At 41.8% G+C, this 17,575-nt stretch overlaps 1 protein-coding gene across 1 annotated transcript in view; it reads left to right on the top strand.

The window, feature by feature from the left end:
- Window positions 1–17,575, top strand: part of PCNX2 (pecanex 2) — a 293,389-nt gene that overhangs the window by 250,320 nt on the left and 25,494 nt on the right. The window contains exons 29-32 of the mRNA XM_060242977.1: window positions 8,241–8,385; window positions 9,332–9,562; window positions 12,996–13,270; window positions 14,870–15,048. Of these exons, the coding sequence (XP_060098960.1) occupies window positions 8,241–8,385; window positions 9,332–9,562; window positions 12,996–13,270; window positions 14,870–15,048 (830 nt within the window). The remainder of the gene's footprint in view (window positions 1–8,240; window positions 8,386–9,331; window positions 9,563–12,995; window positions 13,271–14,869; window positions 15,049–17,575) is intronic.

Below are 17,575 nucleotides of genomic sequence, written 5' to 3'. Positions count from 1 at the left end.
ACAAATTTAAAAGACCAAAACCCTTAGTTAAAAGCCTTGGTAAAATAAATGTTTTGGTCTGGTGCCTACGATAGAGTAGGAGAGGCACCAGATAAGCTTTAAGGAGTAGAGCCTTCCCTAGGCATGCTGCCACCAGTACAGGAGAGGACACAGAGAGCAGGGCTTGTGAGAAAGCTCTTGGGTGAGTTGGACAGTAAATGGCCCAAAACCATTAAGAACATAACATAAGAGAAGCTATGTTGGATCAGGCCAGTGGCTCATCCAGTCCAATACTCTGTGTCACACAGTGGCCCCCCCAAAATTATATATATATATATACACACACACACATATATACACACTGTGGCTAATAGCCACTGATGGACCTCTGCTCCATATTTTTATCTAACCCCCTCTTGAAGCTGGCTATGCTTGTAGCCGCCACCACCTCCTGTGGCAGTGAATTCCACGTTAATCACCCTTTGGGTGAAGAAGTACTTCCTTTTATCCGTTTTAACCTGACAGCTCAGCAATTTCATTGAATGCCCATGAGTTCTTGTATTGTGAGAAAGAGAGAAAAGGACTTCTTTCTCTACTTTCTCCATCCCATGCATTATCTTGTAAACCTCTATCATGTCACCCCGCAGTCGACGTTTCTCCAAGCTAAAGAGCCCTTTGAACACCTTAAAGTTAGAGTCAGTGCATCTAGAAATAGATGGACAGCCAGTGGAAGTCTTTCAGCACAGGGATCATACAACCCTTGTATCCAGTAACCTGGCCATTGCATTTTAGACCAGTTGATGTTTCTGGATCATTTTCAAAGGCAGCCCTGTGTAGAACATGTTACTGAAATATTTGCTGGAAGTGATCAGTGCATGGATCACAGTGGCAACTTTTTGCATACTTTTTGAATAGCATAGCCAGTGTGTCAAAAAAGAGCTATGTGGCATGAAGGAGTTCTGAGCCTCTAACCACAGGTCAGGATCTAGCAGCAACCTGAACTATGAACCTCCTTCATGGGGAATGTGACCATCTGCAGGGAAGGTTTTGTTCTCAAGTGTCATTTGTCATCTACCAACAATACTTCAGTCCTGTCTAGACTGAGCTTCAGTTTAATTGGCCCTGATCCATCTCCTTACCTTCTCCAAAAATATAGACCAGGAAACCTTCAGAAGCCACATGCAAATGTAGGAGAGTGGAAGTGCATATGCCCACAGACTTACCATATTTTGTCCTTGTTTTTTTAGGAGAAATGGTGTATATTCAGCCTTAATTAACTCTTTTAGTGAATAAGTATGGGAAGTTTTGATGGTACACACCATTATATGTCAGGTAGCCTAAAGAGTCCAAGTTTCTAGCTTGAGAAACATATAACATAACTGAAGTCCCATTTAATTTTTTCTGCACAATAATCAGAGTTATGTTGTATATGCTATGGTGATTTTTCAAGAGAATCAAACTCATGTATGCTGAAAGACTGGAAAGTACCTCTAATTGCTTGGCCACCATGGTGCAGTACGCACATTGCCCCAGCATCAATCTCTTGCATGCGGTGGGGCATGGGATCAATCTCTTGCATGCGGTGGGGATTGAACATTATGGATTGGATTCCAGCTCTCACAAATTGAAGATATTAATCGAGAGTGGATCTTCCTTGCCTTCATCAGCAGTTCTCTGTGTGCCTCGACAAGACTCTGCTGGAGGTGGTGAGGACCCTCCTGAACAAAATGCCATGCATAATGGATGACTGTAGGCAGAACAGGGAAACAGACAGACTCCTTCTCTTGGAATGCTGCATGCCATTTTGTTCAGGCCGGAGACTGGGGGCTGGCAAGGGATAGTGGGAAAATTTATTTCTGCAAAGTTTTTTTTTCCTATTTGCAGGAGTTAGGATCCTTGCTAGTCCCAGGGTCAGTCTAATGCTCATTGTGGAGGGAGTCAGAGGATCATATCTGCTGTTTACTGCTCCGAGGAAATCAATGTTGGTGTCATCTGTGAATCAGTCCTATGCCTCAAAGCTTGGCCAGATGCCAGGAAATGAAATAGTATGCAAGGCACTCCCTTTAGCATATAAATGTCATGTAGGGTTTAGCAAACAATAAGAAAGATCAGTATTAGACCCTTTATGTTCCTTGTCTGGTGTTGACAGTGTTCATTAAGGTATCATTACCACTATGAGGCAAAATTAATGTTTAGAGAGTAATGTTGAATTGTGTACAACTACGTCAAAAGTGAAGTTTACATTATATGTGTAATTTGCATACATTTACACATGAATTACGGTATGTGTAATCAATTAACCAAAGGATTTTAATGGCAAGCTACAGTGGTACGTACTCTTATGCAATGTCTGTAAATAACATTTAAGTTACCTGTCAGTGTAAATGGCGGTGGGTGGGAGTCAAATATAATCTCTCAAATTATGCAATATGTTTGCTAAATTAGAAGTAGAGCATTACTACAGAAAGTACATGTAAACCTGTACCTCTGCAGCCTTTTATATGCCCCAAATATATAATCTTTAAAAGAATATAATATCAGAATTATGCACTCATGCAGTAAATTGCCTTATTTATTAATCATGGATATGGTAGGTGAATTTTTAAAAGTGCAAAACTGAACTGTTATTTTTCAGTTGGCTAAGAATGCAAGTTATGAAATGAAGAAGTGCAAAATCTTGAACTCTCTTAGGTGGCTTTAAACTGCTCTCTCTGAGACACAGCCTATCATATGCATTAACAACACTGACCTATCATATAAGGTGATTGTTAGGATTTCTGAATGCTCTTAACTTGTTCTGATTCATACATTTTATGCATAATTAATTAAAAGAAGATACCTTCATCTCACACACCCAGCAGTCTTCTACTGCACTGGGTGCAGTTACTTCAAATGCAAGACAGGTGTTCAACATCCATAAAACACATGAGATATTACTGCATGCAGAGAAAAAGCAAGGGGAACAGATACTTCTAGCTCCATCAAATTAGATATTTTTTTCTCTCTCTTTTCCTGGAGATTTGCTGTAATCTTTCATCAAATTTCAAGAAACTTTTGAATCCCAGGAGTAAAGACAGTAGAGTTTCCCTCTTCCCTTATCCAGGTTTAGGTGAAAAGAATTTCCCCAATGAAACTTTGCATCAACTGGGTGGGGGGATGAATGGTGAAAAAGAGAAGTGCATCAACATGTTCTGTGGTCCCATGATATAGAGATCCCCTGTTTAGACTGTCTAATGTACTAGCATTTTAAGGTCATACTACATAAAGGTAACAGTAGTTCCCTGTGCAATTATATGTGGAAATCAGAGTTTTTCCAACTCTGGAGTGACATCGCTTTCATGACGTTTTCATAGCAGACTTTTTTACGGGGTGGTTTGCCATTGCCTTCCCCAGTGATCTACACTTTACCCCCAGCAAGCTAGGTACTCATTTTACCAACCTTGGAAGGATGGAAGGCTGAGTCAACCATGAGCCAGCTACCTGAACCCAGCTTCTTCTGGGATCGAACTCAGGTCGTGAGCAGAAAGCTTGGACTGCAGTACTGCAGCTTACCACTTTGTGCCACGGGGCTCCTTCATACTACATACAGAATGACTAATTGGGAAGAGGCCATGTCTCGGGTAGAGTATATCTGCTTTTCATGCAGAGGGTCCCAGGTTAGTTCCTGGTATCTCCAATTTAAAAAGATATGAGATTATGTGAAAAACTTCTACCCGAGACCCTGGAGAAATACTGTCAGTCAAAGTAGACAATACTGACCTTAATGGACTAATAAGGCATCTTCCATGTATGTTCATATAATTGTAGAGAATCTTACTAAGTATTTTCTAGAGTTAGCCAGTTCATGGAAATGTGCACCAGGGACCTTTAAAAGTTCCTTTGGTGTCCATGCTTGACATACACCATTGTGCCTTTGTTGCAAAATAATTCAGTCTCTACATAGACTGGTAAGGATGCTTTCCTAGAAGCAAAGAACATTAATAAGGGCTTATGTTCTGAATAAACCTGCTTAGGATTGCTCCCACTGTCTTCCAAACAGGCAGGCCCGTAGCTACGAGGGGGCCTGTGGGGGAACAGCCCCCTGACTTGGGGCCCCTAACCAGCTTCCAGTGCCTTGGCTGCATCCTTCTCCATTCTGCCGTTGCCATAAACCGTTGCTTCTGCTTGCTTAGGGGCCAGAAGAATTCTCTGACCCCTCAGCAAGCAGAAACAATGGGGCACTTTCGGAGCCCAGGACTGAAAGTTAAGCTCCACCTTGCTTCTGCTTGCTTAGGGGCTGGAAGAAATCTCTGACCCCTCAGCAAGCAGAAACAGTGGAGCACTTTCAGTTCCCAGGACTGAAAGTTAAGCTCCCTGTTGCTTCTGCTTGCTTAGGGGTTGGAAGAAATCTCTGACCCCCCCCCCCCAGCAAGCAGAAACAACGAGGCACTTTCAGCTGATGAGAAGTGTTTGCCCACTCCAGAACCGCTAATTTTGGAAGGGGTGTTGAAGGACCTGAGTCAGATTGAGGTGACAAGAGAGGAGGTCCTACAACTGATAGACAAATTAAAAACTAAGTCACCAGGTCCGGATGGCATACATCCAAGAGTTCTGAAAGAACTCAAAGTTGGACTTGTGAATTTCCTGACAAAAATATGTACTCTTTCATTGAAATCTGCCTCTGTTCCTGAGGAATGGAAGGTAGCATATGTCACCCCCATCTTTAAAAATGGTTCCAGAGGAGATCTGGGAAATTACAGGCTAGTCAGTCTGACTTCAATATCGGGAAAGTTGGTAGAAACCAGAGTGTTTTTTGAGCAGGAACTCACAGGAACGCAGTTCCAGATGGCTTGGTGTCAGGGGGTGTGGTCTAACATGCAAATGAAGTCCTGTTGGTTTTTTTCTACAAAAAAGCCCCACGTAAAACAATGGTGATGTCAGGGGTGTGGCCTAATATGCAAATGAGTTCCTACTGGGCTTTTTCTACAAAAAAGGCCATGGTAGAAACTATTATCAAAGACAAAATGAGTAGGCACATTGACAAACACAAGTTATTGAGGAAGACTCAGCATGGGTTCTGTGAGAGAAGATCTTGCCTCGCTAACCTGTTACAGTTCTTTGAGGGAGTGAATAAACATGTGGACAAAGGGGACCCAATAGACGTTGTTTACCGTGACTTCCAGAAAGCGTTTGATAAAGTTCCTCTTCAAAGGCTCCTTAGTAAACTCAAGAGTCATGGAGTAAAAGGACAAGTCCTCTTGTGGATCAAAACCTGATTAATTAATAGAAAACAGAGAGTATAAATGGGCAATCTTCACAGCGGAAGACAGTAAGCAGTGGGGTGCCACGGGGCTCAGTACTGGGTCCCATGCTCTTTAACTTGTTCATTAATGATTTGGAGTTGGGAGTAAGCAGCGAAGTGGCTAAGTTTGCAGATGACACTAAATTGTTCAGGGTGGTGAGAACCAGAGAGGATTGTGAGGCACTCCAAAGGGATCTGTTGTGGCTGCGTGAGTGGGCGTCAATGTGGCAGATGAGGTTCAGTGTGGACAAGTGCAAAGTAATGCACATTGGGGCCAAAAATCCCAGCTATAAATACAAATTGATGGGGTATGAACTGGCAGAGACTGACCAAGAGAGAGATCTTGGGGTCGTGGTAGATAACTCACTGAAAATGTCAAGACAGTGTGTGATTGCAATAAAAAAGGCCAATGCCATGCTGGGAATTGTTAGGAAGGGAATTGAAAACAAATCAGGCAGTATCATAAAGCCCCTGTATAAATCAATAGTGCGGTCTCATTTGGAATACTGTGTACAATTCTGGTCACTGCACCTCAAAAAAGATATAACATTGGAAAAAGTCCAGAAAAGGGCAACTAGAATGATTAAAGGTCTGGAACACTTTCCCTATGAAGAGAGGTTAAAACACTTGAGGCTCTTTAGCTTGGAGAAACGTCGACTATGGGGTGACATGATAGAGGTTTACAAGATTATGCATGGGATAGAGAAAGTTGAGAAAGAAGTACTTTTCTCCCTTTCTCACAATACAAGAACTTGTGGGCATTCAATGAAATTGCTAAGCAGTCGGGTTGAAACGGATAAAAGGAAGTACTTCTTCACCCAAAGGGTGATTAACATGTGAAATTCACTGCCCACAGGAGGTGGTGGTGGCTACAAGCATAGCCAGCTTCAAGAGGGGATTGAATAAACATATGGAAACAGAGGTCCATCAGTGGCTATTAGCCACAGTGTATTGTTGGAACTCTCTGTCTGGGGCAGTGATTCTTTGTATTCTTGGTGCTTGGGGTGGAGGCAAAGTGGAAGGGTTCTAGCCCCTGATGGCACTTGGGTTTTTTTGTTTGTTTTTGGCCACTGTGTGCCACAGAGTGTTGGACTGGATGGGCAATTGGCCTGATCCAACATTGCTTGTCTTATGTTCTTATGCTTTTGGGAACTTTTCTGTCACACTTAATTTGGCCCTAAGTAACGCTGTATCTAAGTGGTGGCAATTTAGTTCCAGAAGAAATGTCTGATGCGACATCTGCACAACATTCATCTGAATTTCAGCACCTTTCTTTAAGAATAAGTTCCATTAGTTCAATAATGCTTACTGCTAAATATATTAACATAGGATTGCACTCCAAGTCATGCAAAATGGATGCACCTAAAAGAGCTTTCTGGATTGTGGCCACTACAGCTAAAGCAGACTATCTAGCATGTGTAAATGAAAACTGGGACAACAGACTAAGAGAAAGAAGAGAAGTCCTTTGAGAAAGTTACAATAATCTCTTTAAAATCTTCAAAACAATGCACATTAAGTCAATGCAATAAATTTGCTGAGTGGTAGAAAGAGCAATGCAGGAAGTTTTAAACAACTACAGTGCAGTAATAAAATGTACATATTTTAGTTTATTTTCATAACATTATTTCACTGTACTGCTCTGAAAGACATATAAAATATTTAAAATAATTGGGCTACAGAATTGTCTCCTGCTACTTTTTTTCCTAATGTTAATCCCCTTTGCAGAGGCAGTGGATTGCTATTAGGGAAATGCTGGCTGCTTACATTCAGCCATACTGGGTCTCCAGTGAATGTCTGTAATAAGCAGAATTATCCCAAGCTTATACTGAGCACAGGGGCAATAAAAACTTCACCCAGAGTTCAATTTCTGCAGTCGATGGTTTGTAATACTGTTGCTATGGTTATTTTGGTAGGGTCATGGGTATTTTATTAAAGAATAGCAAATTTGAAGGATTTGTCTTCCTTATTTGCCATTTAGTTTTCTTATAAATATGCTGCAGTCAAAAGGAAAATTGATACAATTCATAATGTGTTGAAACTGAATATTGACTGGGTAGTTTCTTAAATGTTGATCTGTTCTTATAAAACATGCTTTCTCTACTCTGGCTAATTTTGAAATCACCACTAAGTGGACAAATCACACATTCTCAGTAGAAACCTTGTATAGCAATAAACATCTTAACATTCTAACGCTTCACTCCAAACAAAAATACATAGTTGTAAAAATGGTAAATCCATGTCAGGTAGATTAAGCAACATCCTGTGGGGCTGAAAGCAATGACCTGAAGTTTAATTCTAGTTTCCTGAAAAGAATTACCTGGTTTCCTGGAAGAAAAAAAACACCTGCCTTGGGGCTACTCTATACATAGTTTTTAGTAAAAACTCAAACTCCATGTAACTCCATATTCTTTAGGTCTAAGAGGATTTGGGTGGAAGGGCAGAAGTAGATCCCAGTGCCTCAGTAGGTCCTTATGGAAAATTGTGCAAGATATTTACTTCAGGATTAATTTGCCCGAATTAGTTGCCAATAAATAAGTGTGCAACAGATTCAAGTAAAAAGAGGTTTAATTAAAGGAATTCTGCCGGCATAAGGGTGTCAACATACTGGAGTAATGTGTTTCTACTAGTGTAGAATTATTTTCTGCTAGAACATGAGGGTTTTCTGACCAATCCTATGCTACCTAGCAGTTGTATAAATCAGTGACAGTATTGCAGAGTTAATCCATGTGACATTGGGGGAGGAATTAATTAAAACAATGGTCCTTAAAGTGTTTAATGTTGATTGATTCAAGCAAATATTTTGTATTTCCTGCTCTCTTATGCCTTTCCTATACAACCAGCAAAGTACACTTTGAGCCGCATGTAGTCACCTTTAACTGCATCCTGGTTAGCAGCAGTATTAACAGGAGACTAACAGAATTGTTTTCAAAAAGTGTAATGGGAAAAAGATCTGCAGGTAACTAATGTTATTATCCTACAGTTTAGATTCCTTCCTACATGGACTTCATGCCTTGTTTAAAGGAGATTTTCGACTGACTTCAAGAGATGAATGGGTATTTGCAGATATGGACTTACTGCACAAAATCGTTGCTCCTGCAATCAGAATGTCCTTGAAACTTCATCAGGCAAGTTATTTTTTATATATATATACATTCTTATGCTAACTACACTGCCGGTAGCATTTGATATTCTGTAGAGCTAACTTTATATTAAGTGTATAAAATAAAATCATAAATTTCCAAAAGAGATCTGAAAAAAAATGCACTTTAAATGAAAGGGCAAATATTCAGTTGTGGCTTTCTTCTGATAAGATAACTTTACCAAAATAAAATCATTAATTTGTTAAGGGCTGGAGCCCTGCAGTTTCTTAGCAAGAACATTTTTAATTAATGTGTTATGGTCATGCCAAATTCATAACTTATTTATTCAGCCATCAAATTAATGCATCAACCTTTATGTATAAAATAGTAATTAAATTGATAGGTGTTAACTATTGAATCCTTCCTTTTCAAATAAACAACCAGATTTTGCTCCAGTTCTGTATGCATTATAGCTTCTCATCCCTTTCCATGCAGATCTTGAGATGGAGATGCAGAGATTTCCCAGAATAGCTACAATCTAGCATTCAAAACATGTCCATAAAAAGCAGCCACAGAATGGCCGGATATGGATAGGGGTCTACAGTGCTGGGGAGGGTTAACTCTCCCCCCTCAACATACTCAGTTTCCACAATCATAAAATATCCTTAAAGAGTGCTTTAAGCACTATTAAAAACAAGACAACTATTGTATTTTGATCTCCAGAGAAGGTGTTCATTTCATTAACTAAGAAAAGATTGTTTTAGATCCTTTTAAATCCATGAGAACTTGGCACTGACTTCAGTGAGAATGTTTATGCTAACTTTTAGAAGCTGAAGGTGACAGCTGCTCTGACCTCTTGACTCCCTAATCTTAACTGAAGTCAACAGTCTTCTCACATACCTCCCGGGGAGTGAGATTGGGTGTACTGCTGACAGCCTTTGTCTCTTCACAGAACTCTCTGATCATAGCCATGCCTTTCATTTAATACCAGGACCAGTTCACCTGTCCAGATGAATATGAGGACCCTGCAATCCTTTATGAGGCAATTAAATCTTTTGAAGAAAAAGTTGTGATTTGCCATGAAGGAGATCCTGCCTGGCGTAGTGCCATCCTCTCAAACAAAGAGGAGCTACTCACTTTGAGGCATGTGGTGGATGAAGGGACAGATGAGTACAAAGTCATTATGCTCCACAAGAGCTACTTGAGCTTCAAAGTTATCAAGGTACTCCAGCCAGCCTAAATGTCATTGTTTTTGTTATATTAATAATATTTATCCATCTAATATTTTTTGCTTTTCTAGTCTCAGAAATTCTAGGTAATCAACTGTTTTCAACATGCATAGAGGAAAAGCAATTTAGGATTAAAATGAATCAAATGTTTCTTTATAATCACCTTATCTTTAGCTCTTCTCCAAACAAGCCCACATTTCTCCAAAGAGAAACCAAAGCTCTGATGCAGCTACAGAGTATATTTTATCGCATGCTTTTGCTTTCCCAAACTTCCCTAAGCTGCTGGCCCCAGGATTTGCTTGCTATCAGAGCAGGTCCTCCCAGCTGCAGACCTGGCTGGGAGGGCTTCTCCTGCGGTGTAGTTTAAACCTGCTGTGTGGTTTAAACTGTGCCACAGAGAAGCTGGCCCTGCCCCAGAATCTGTGGGGAGGGAAGAGAGGATGAAATGGGGTAGCAGGAGATGAGACCTCTGCACCGCCTTGGCTGGGGCTGACTTCTCTGCATGTCTGTTGAAACTGAACTGCAAGAAGAACCAACCCCAGCTGAGGTCGCATGGAGCTCTCAGCTCCTGCCATCCCAGCCGGTCCTGGGCAAGCCTCTTTTGCCATTCAATATAGCTGAATATCCCCAAAAATTTTTTTACTCAATTTCTGCTGAATGCTCAACCCTTGCTGCTTGCAGAAGAGCACCTAGAAAAACATCTATGACACATATTGAAACACAGTTTACCAGAATTCCTAAGTCTAATAGATTATAGTCAGGAGCCCTGGAATTGATGCTGTGTTTTTCTAAGAATAAGAATTGTATTGATTCCCTCCTACCTAAAATTTCTGTGGGAAGTACAGGAAGGAAATGGGATCATGAAGGGTATGTATGGTGGTTTTTTCACACTTGCACTTTACTTTGTTCTTAGTGAGCACTCAAACAAAAAGCAGGAGGGTTTTTCTAGTGATCACAAACAAAACTTGCAAAAACTAGCATAAATTTAAAGTGAGCTGTACAGAATTCATTCATCAACCCTGTGTGAAGATAATTCCCCTTGAAAAACATAACTTGCAATGGGAACAAAAGATACTAAATTTACTGATATAATTTCTATAGGTTAAAAAAAAAACCATTCGTGCATGGTCAATAGATTGCTTATTCCAAACACTATTTTCTGTTGATTTTAGACCAGGGGTGTCAAACATGCAGTCTGGGGGTCGAATCAGGTCCCTGGAGGGCCCCTATCAGGCCTCCGAGCAAATGGCTGTCATCTGCTTCCTTCTCCCTCCCTCTTCCTTCCTTCTGCATCACAACTTGCATTGCAAGGCTTGCTCAATCGCACAGGAGCAACAGAGCAAAAACGTTATTTTCTCCATTGGCTGAGGCTTCCCCCTTGGGGAGGAAGGGGGGAAGATAGAGCTTGTTTTTCCAGGCTCTCTCAATCACACAGCAGAGCTACTGAGCCAAGCCTCTCTTCCTTCTATTGGCTGAGGCTCTTCTCCCTCCTGGTCTCCTGCAGAAGGAAGGAAAGAGCCAGAGCTTCCTTTGCCCAGTTCCCTGGATTCCATCGGAGAAATACAAAGAAAGCACCGTTAAGACCGAGTGCTAACGTTTTAAGCATGTTTTTAAGGGTTTTTTTAAATTGTGTTTGTGTCCTTTATAAAGTTTATTTTCATTTTATTTTATCAAATTTATATCCTGCCCTCCCCTAATGGGCTCAGGGCGGCTAACAACAGTTAAAACCCACATTGAATATTAAAAACAATATACAATAAAATCAATCCACACATTTTAACCATAAAATCCAAGATGCACATTGATGTTTCTGAATATCTATATTTGTCCAGTGGGATTGTCTGTGCTGTGGGACATTTGCTACCTCCCCTTAACTATTGAAAGCAAGCTTAAATAGTTCGGTCTTACAGGCCTAGTGGAACTGTGGCAGGTCCCGCAGGTCCAATGTTTTTGGGGAGGGCATTCCACAGAGCGGGAGCTATTGTTGAAAATGCTCTGGCTCTAGTGGTGGACAATCGAACTTCTTTCGGTCCAGGAATCTGAAGAAGATTTTGGGACCCTGAACGTAGTGCTCTCTGGGGCACATATGGGGAGAGGCGGTCCCAAAGGTGGACAGGTCCCAGGCCATATAGGGCTTTAAAGGTTATGACCAACACCTTGAAATGAATCCGGAATGCCACAGGCAACTAGTGTACCATTTCCAGTGCAGGTTGGATGTGCTCCCGCACAGGTAGCTCCAATAACAACCTGGCTGTTGCATTTTTCACAGTTGCAGCCTCCAGAGTTGAGTCAAGGGCAGCCCCATGTAGAGGGCATTACAGTAGTCTGTTCTTGAGGTGACCATTGCATGGATCATTGTTGCCAAATTGTTATGCTCCAGGTACGGAACCAACTGCGTTATCCACCTAAGATAAAAAAATGCAGATTTGGCAGTGGCTGCTACCTGGGCCTCCATTGTTAACGAAGGCTCCAGGAGCACCCCTAAGCTCTTGACCCTCGATGCTGGCATCAGTGGTGTCCCATCAAAGGCTGGCAAAGGGATCTCTCTACCCAGGCCGCAGCAGCTAAGGCACAGGACCTCTGTCTTCGCTGGATTCAATTTCAGTCGACTCTACCTGAGCCATTTCACTATGGCTTGCAATGTCAGGTCCAGCTCTTCTGGGGCATAGCTGGACCCGCCTCCCATCAATAGATAGAGTTTATATCTCTTCTACCTAATCTTAAATAGGTACATACATAGCCTGGCCTGACATGGCCTGGCCCAACAAAGTCTCATTTATGTCAGATCTGGCCCTCATAACAAATGAGTTCAACATCCCTGTTTTAGACATACACACTAAATTGGTTATATTTTGTTTGATCACAGATACACTTATCTGGCAGCTTTATTCCTGGCATCACCAATAGCTGTGTGGGATGAGCAACCCCATTCCAAACCCAGTCATAGTGTGAGCAATTGGCAGGATGCAGGAGTCAGGCCTCCTCTATTTGTGCATCCTTGATGTTATGGGCAAGACCACTCTGGCTCCAGACCTCAAGCCATCACATGCCTATAGCTCAGGCTCTTTCTTGCCAAGCTTTCTTGATGCCCAAGGAAGGTGTGCCACATCCTGTTCCTCTAGCCATTGGACATGATGGTCAAAAGAGCAGGGTGGAGCAGTCACCAGCCCCTATATGTCTTCCTTCCACCCCTGGCGCTCTATCCAAAAAAAGGCAGTTTTCAGTGTTGGGCAGGGAATGCCAGAACAGTCATCCGCCCATTTTAGTTATCTTGAGGATATTTAAACTGAGTCATGATGACAAATGTAGTTGTGTAGATTTTAATTCTGGAATTGTAATGGAATAAGCAACTAGAGAATTGCAACTTAAACAGATCTTCCTTGTGAGAAGTATATTCACTTGACTTGTTCATCTGCTTGTGTCTAGGTTAATAAGGAATGTGTACGAGGTCTCTGGGCTGGACAGCAACAGGAACTAATCTTTTTGCGCAATCGTAACCCAGAGCGAGGTAGCATCCAGAATAACAAACAAGTTTTGAGAAACCTGATTAACTCTTCATGTGACCAGCCCTTGGGGTACCCTATGTATGTATCTCCTTTAACCACATCATACATAGGGTCCCACAGGCAACTGAAGAATGTTTGGGATGGACCAATTAGCCTGGACAACATCAAAACGTGGTTCAGAACTAAGTGGCTAAGGTAAGCAATTGCACATCAGACTCTGGTGCACTGTTTGGACAACTGACCTTCAATCATGTCCTAATTGAATATTAAATGATGTATGCATGCTCTCAGGCATCTAAGATCTTAGCTGGGCATCCCAAAGAAGGCATGTGCAGTTGTGTGGGATCTGCAACTTCCCTTATGGCTGCATAACCCCAGGTTTTTTTTGATACACTGACTGGGTGAGGGCATGTAGTTATGTCCAACCTGTCTCCCCACTCTCCTAATTGGGGCCACATTGGTAGTTACATGGGCTGTGTGCTGATCATTTTGTATTAGAGGAAGACAAAGATAGCAGGTCCTTGTTTATTTGCTACTTTCCTAGAACTCTTTTCAAGGATGAAAGCTCAATCAAGAATACAGTCCTGTTTTAATCTAGTTTTGTCAATTTACTTCAATGATCCTGGTCAAGTTTTAACACTATTATACTCTATACCTTTGTTATACTTAGGGAGGTGCAGATTAGGAGATGTTTAGTTTAGCAAAGTATATGCACTTCATGACCAGCAGAATACTATGCTTCACATAGTTCACGTTTCCTCATGCCCAGGTGTCCTGACCCTCCAAACTATCCACTAGTACTCTCAGCGGTCTCCTTTCTTTTTCCACCCTACCATTGCTCTATTTTGCAGTTAAGACAGACGCCCTGTCGTAGAATGGATGCCACAGTGGGCGTTTTCGCACTGACCTTCAAGTGGCGCGAGCACCCTCTTCACACCGGAGGATCTGCCCGGATTTCGCACAAGAAGCGCCGGCGCACCCAAAAGAGCCAGCGACTTCCGTCGCAAAACCCGCTCAAACGGAAACCGCCAAGAAGCAGGAAAACGTTTGAGCGGGTTTCGCGACGGAAGTCGCCGGCTCTTTTGGGTGCGCTGGCGCTTCTTGTGCGAAATCCGGGCAGATCCTCCGGTGTGAAGAGGGTGGTCGCGCCACTTGAAGGTCAGTGCGAAAACGCCCAGTGTATATTAAGCCATTAGTACTTCTACTGATGCAGAAATTAATGGTTATGGAATCTTGGAGTGGGGGAATTGACAGGTGGAGTTCTATGACATACAAGTCTCTCAGACTTTCCCTTGGAGGACTTAGTTTTTCAGCTTGGCCAATGTCCAATAAATCCTTCAGGGCCAATTTTATATGAACTAAGTATTTTTAAAGTTGTAGAACTTGGAAGCTGTTCAGCACATCAGAGGATAAAAAAATAGCAAGCCATAAGGGTTGAGGACAATGTGTCCCCCCATCCTGATGGGCATTAATATCCAGCAGACTAACTCGCACAGAATCCAAATTATAACACAGCAGGAATGAACAATATGCATCAGGTCAAAAGTGCACAGATGTAAATCTTAACTAAACTAACTGTATGATGGAGCTTCATAAATAAAAGCAGTTTGGGACATACTACATGGACAACCATTTTGAAGTTACTTTTCAGAACGCACACACATTTTACTGAAACTAAAGTTCCCAGTGTTCATCTAATAAGACAGTTAAAACAATTATTAAAGAAAAAATATTGGCTTTGTTCTACACATATACCTGACCCATTTTCGGGATGTTTGCTTTTTCAATTACCAGAATGCGCAAAGACTGTAATGCAGGCCACAGCAATGGAGGCAACCTTGATGAAGTTGACAGTAGATGTGGGTCATCTTCTAGCAACAATCAAGCTAATAATTCAAGCCAGAGCAGCAGCTGTCAGCACACACAGAACAGTACACCCCAGCTGCAGTCTTTACACATTGCTCAGTTTCCAGGTATTTATGCCAAGATACCTTATGTTTATGTTTCAACTCTATGACCCAGCAGAGGTAGAAAAAACTACTAGAGCCATAGTCTGTACATAAGTCCTCTGTAATATTTTATAATCCGTTTAGGAATAAGATAGACATTATAAGAGAAACATAGGAGTCCCAAACCCCATGATCCCTGTACTTTGGTAAGGTGAGAGGGGACTTGCAGGATAGAAGCAGTTAACAGCAGTTTTACCCTTCTGTTGCCCATTTCCTTCTTGCAAATCCAGAAATAAGCCTGGTAGCAAAGAAGGAACATAAAATCAGCCTTGCAGCATCAGAATTCCTCTTATCTATCCTGATTTTACTCAGCCTAAGTGACCATATTGTTGGACAGTCACCCAATTTGGAAATGTCCTTTTGGATCTTTTCACCATCTGCTTTGGTTTTCCCCATCCTGAATAATTTGGTGTCAGTGTCATCTAAAAACTTGATCACTTATGAGAAAATAATACTAGAAGCAATATTTATCCCTGTGGAACCCACTGGCTTACTTCATTCCCTTGCAAAAACTCTCCACTTATTTTGACTCTGCTCCCTTTTGTTTAACCACTTGCTAATGTCTAATCCTGTGACTGCTGAGTTTTTATTCTGGATGTTTTGGTGAGGTTTTTCTAAGCCTTATATAATTCATCTTGCTGGATAACCCTTGTCCTTATGTGTGTGTTAAAACTCTCGCAAAGAACTCCAAAAAGTTGTCAAGGAAAGATTTCCCAGGACAGACACTATTCACCAGTCTACGCACAACAGATGCTAGGCTATAAGTAAAATAAATTAATAAAGAGATGCTAGGCTGTATCATCTCATGCCCAGTATGTATAGGTGTTTATGGACATCAGACATTGAGTTTTTTTCACCATCTACTAGCTTTAAAATTTTAACCTGTATGAATTTATATTTATTGTATTTTTTTTAGTTATCATATTTATTTATTTCCATTTAAACCCCGCCCTCCCCACCAAAGCGGGCTCAGGACAGCTTACATGATCATGCATATACATGAGTAAAGAGATGCTAGGCTGTATCTGGTTTTAACTATTTATTCATTTATTATTCATTTATTGGATTTTTTACCACCCTTCCCAGTAATTGGGTTCAGGGAGGTTTATATCAGATAGGTTAACTCCTAACCTCACAGTCAAAATATTTTAACCCAGTACTGCATTTTATGTTGTGTATCTAAGACAGGGCTGTAGCCAGGATTTGGAAGGTCAGGGGGCATTTACATTTTTCGGGGGGCACTGATGTCTCACATGACCTTCCCTCTAGTCACTCCCCCTGCCCTCCCTCCCTGCCTCTCTGCCGCTGCCCCCCCATACACACACCAAATTGCTTCCAGGCCGGGGGCAGAAGCAGCAGGGCTGGATCTACATATTTTTGAGGGGGAGGAAGTAAAAACTGCCATTTCTTTTTTCCTTTCCCAGCACGAGAGGCTGTGCACAGGAAGCAGATACACTAAGGAATGAGTAGAAACACGGCCAAGCATCCTCAGTTGCTCACAACCTACACACAGGCACCACACCCTGCCCCCAGTACAAACGATTTTGCACAGTGCACAGAAAGCTAACATACCAGGGCAATTGCCCCCCTCCACTGAAGCACACAGTAGTTGGATAAACATTTCCCCTCTTCATCTTCTCCCCCACCCCCACTTGCAAAAGAAGTTGATGCACAGGAAGTTGATGCATCAAGGGCAGGAGTAGAAGCAAGAATAATCATCCCAATGCAAGGGGCTTTGAACAGGAAGTTGAATACACCAAAGCAGCATCCACACAATCATCCTTCGCCTAACATATGGGATTTTGCACAGGAAGCTGACATAGTGGAGGAGGGAAAGGTGTATGTTAAATGGCCAGCAACAGAGCACAGAATCCAAAACCTTTCCCTGATGTTGCCTCTTGGCTATGTGATTCAGAAGCTTAGTGCCTCTGAATGTGAACATTCCTCTCAGTCACAGTGGTTAGCAGCCATTAATAGGCATATTCCCCATGAATCTATCTAAACCCCCCTTTCAAAATGTGTATTCCTGTGGCCATCACTATATCTTCTGGCAGTGAGTTCCACATTTTAAGCATACTATATGGAAAGTAGTATTTCCTTTTGTCTGTCCTGAACCTACTGTCCATCAGCCTCATTGAATGCTCTTGAGTTCTAGTATTTTGGGAAATGGAGAAAAAGTTCTTTTTTCCACCTCTCTCCATCCCATTCATAACTTTATAACCCTCCATCACACACACACCCCTTAGTTTCCTCTTTTCTATATAGGAGCTTTACAATACAGGTGGTTTTATTCTCAAGCCCTTTCCTAATAATCCCTAACAAACCCACTGCTGCAGCACACTGGGTTAACACCTTCACTGACCCCAAGATCTTGTCCAGTCTAAGGAAGTTCAGCCCCATTAGCCTATACTTGAAGTTGGGATTGTTTGTCTCATTGTACATTACCTTAACACTTGCCAACACAGAACTTTATTTGCCACATTATTGTTGA

The sequence above is a fragment of the Heteronotia binoei genome, chromosome 1 (genome assembly GCF_032191835.1).
Source record: "Heteronotia binoei isolate CCM8104 ecotype False Entrance Well chromosome 1, APGP_CSIRO_Hbin_v1, whole genome shotgun sequence".
Classification (NCBI taxonomy): Eukaryota; Metazoa; Chordata; class Lepidosauria; order Squamata; family Gekkonidae; genus Heteronotia; species Heteronotia binoei.
This window is presented reverse-complemented; position numbering and strand designations above follow the sequence as displayed.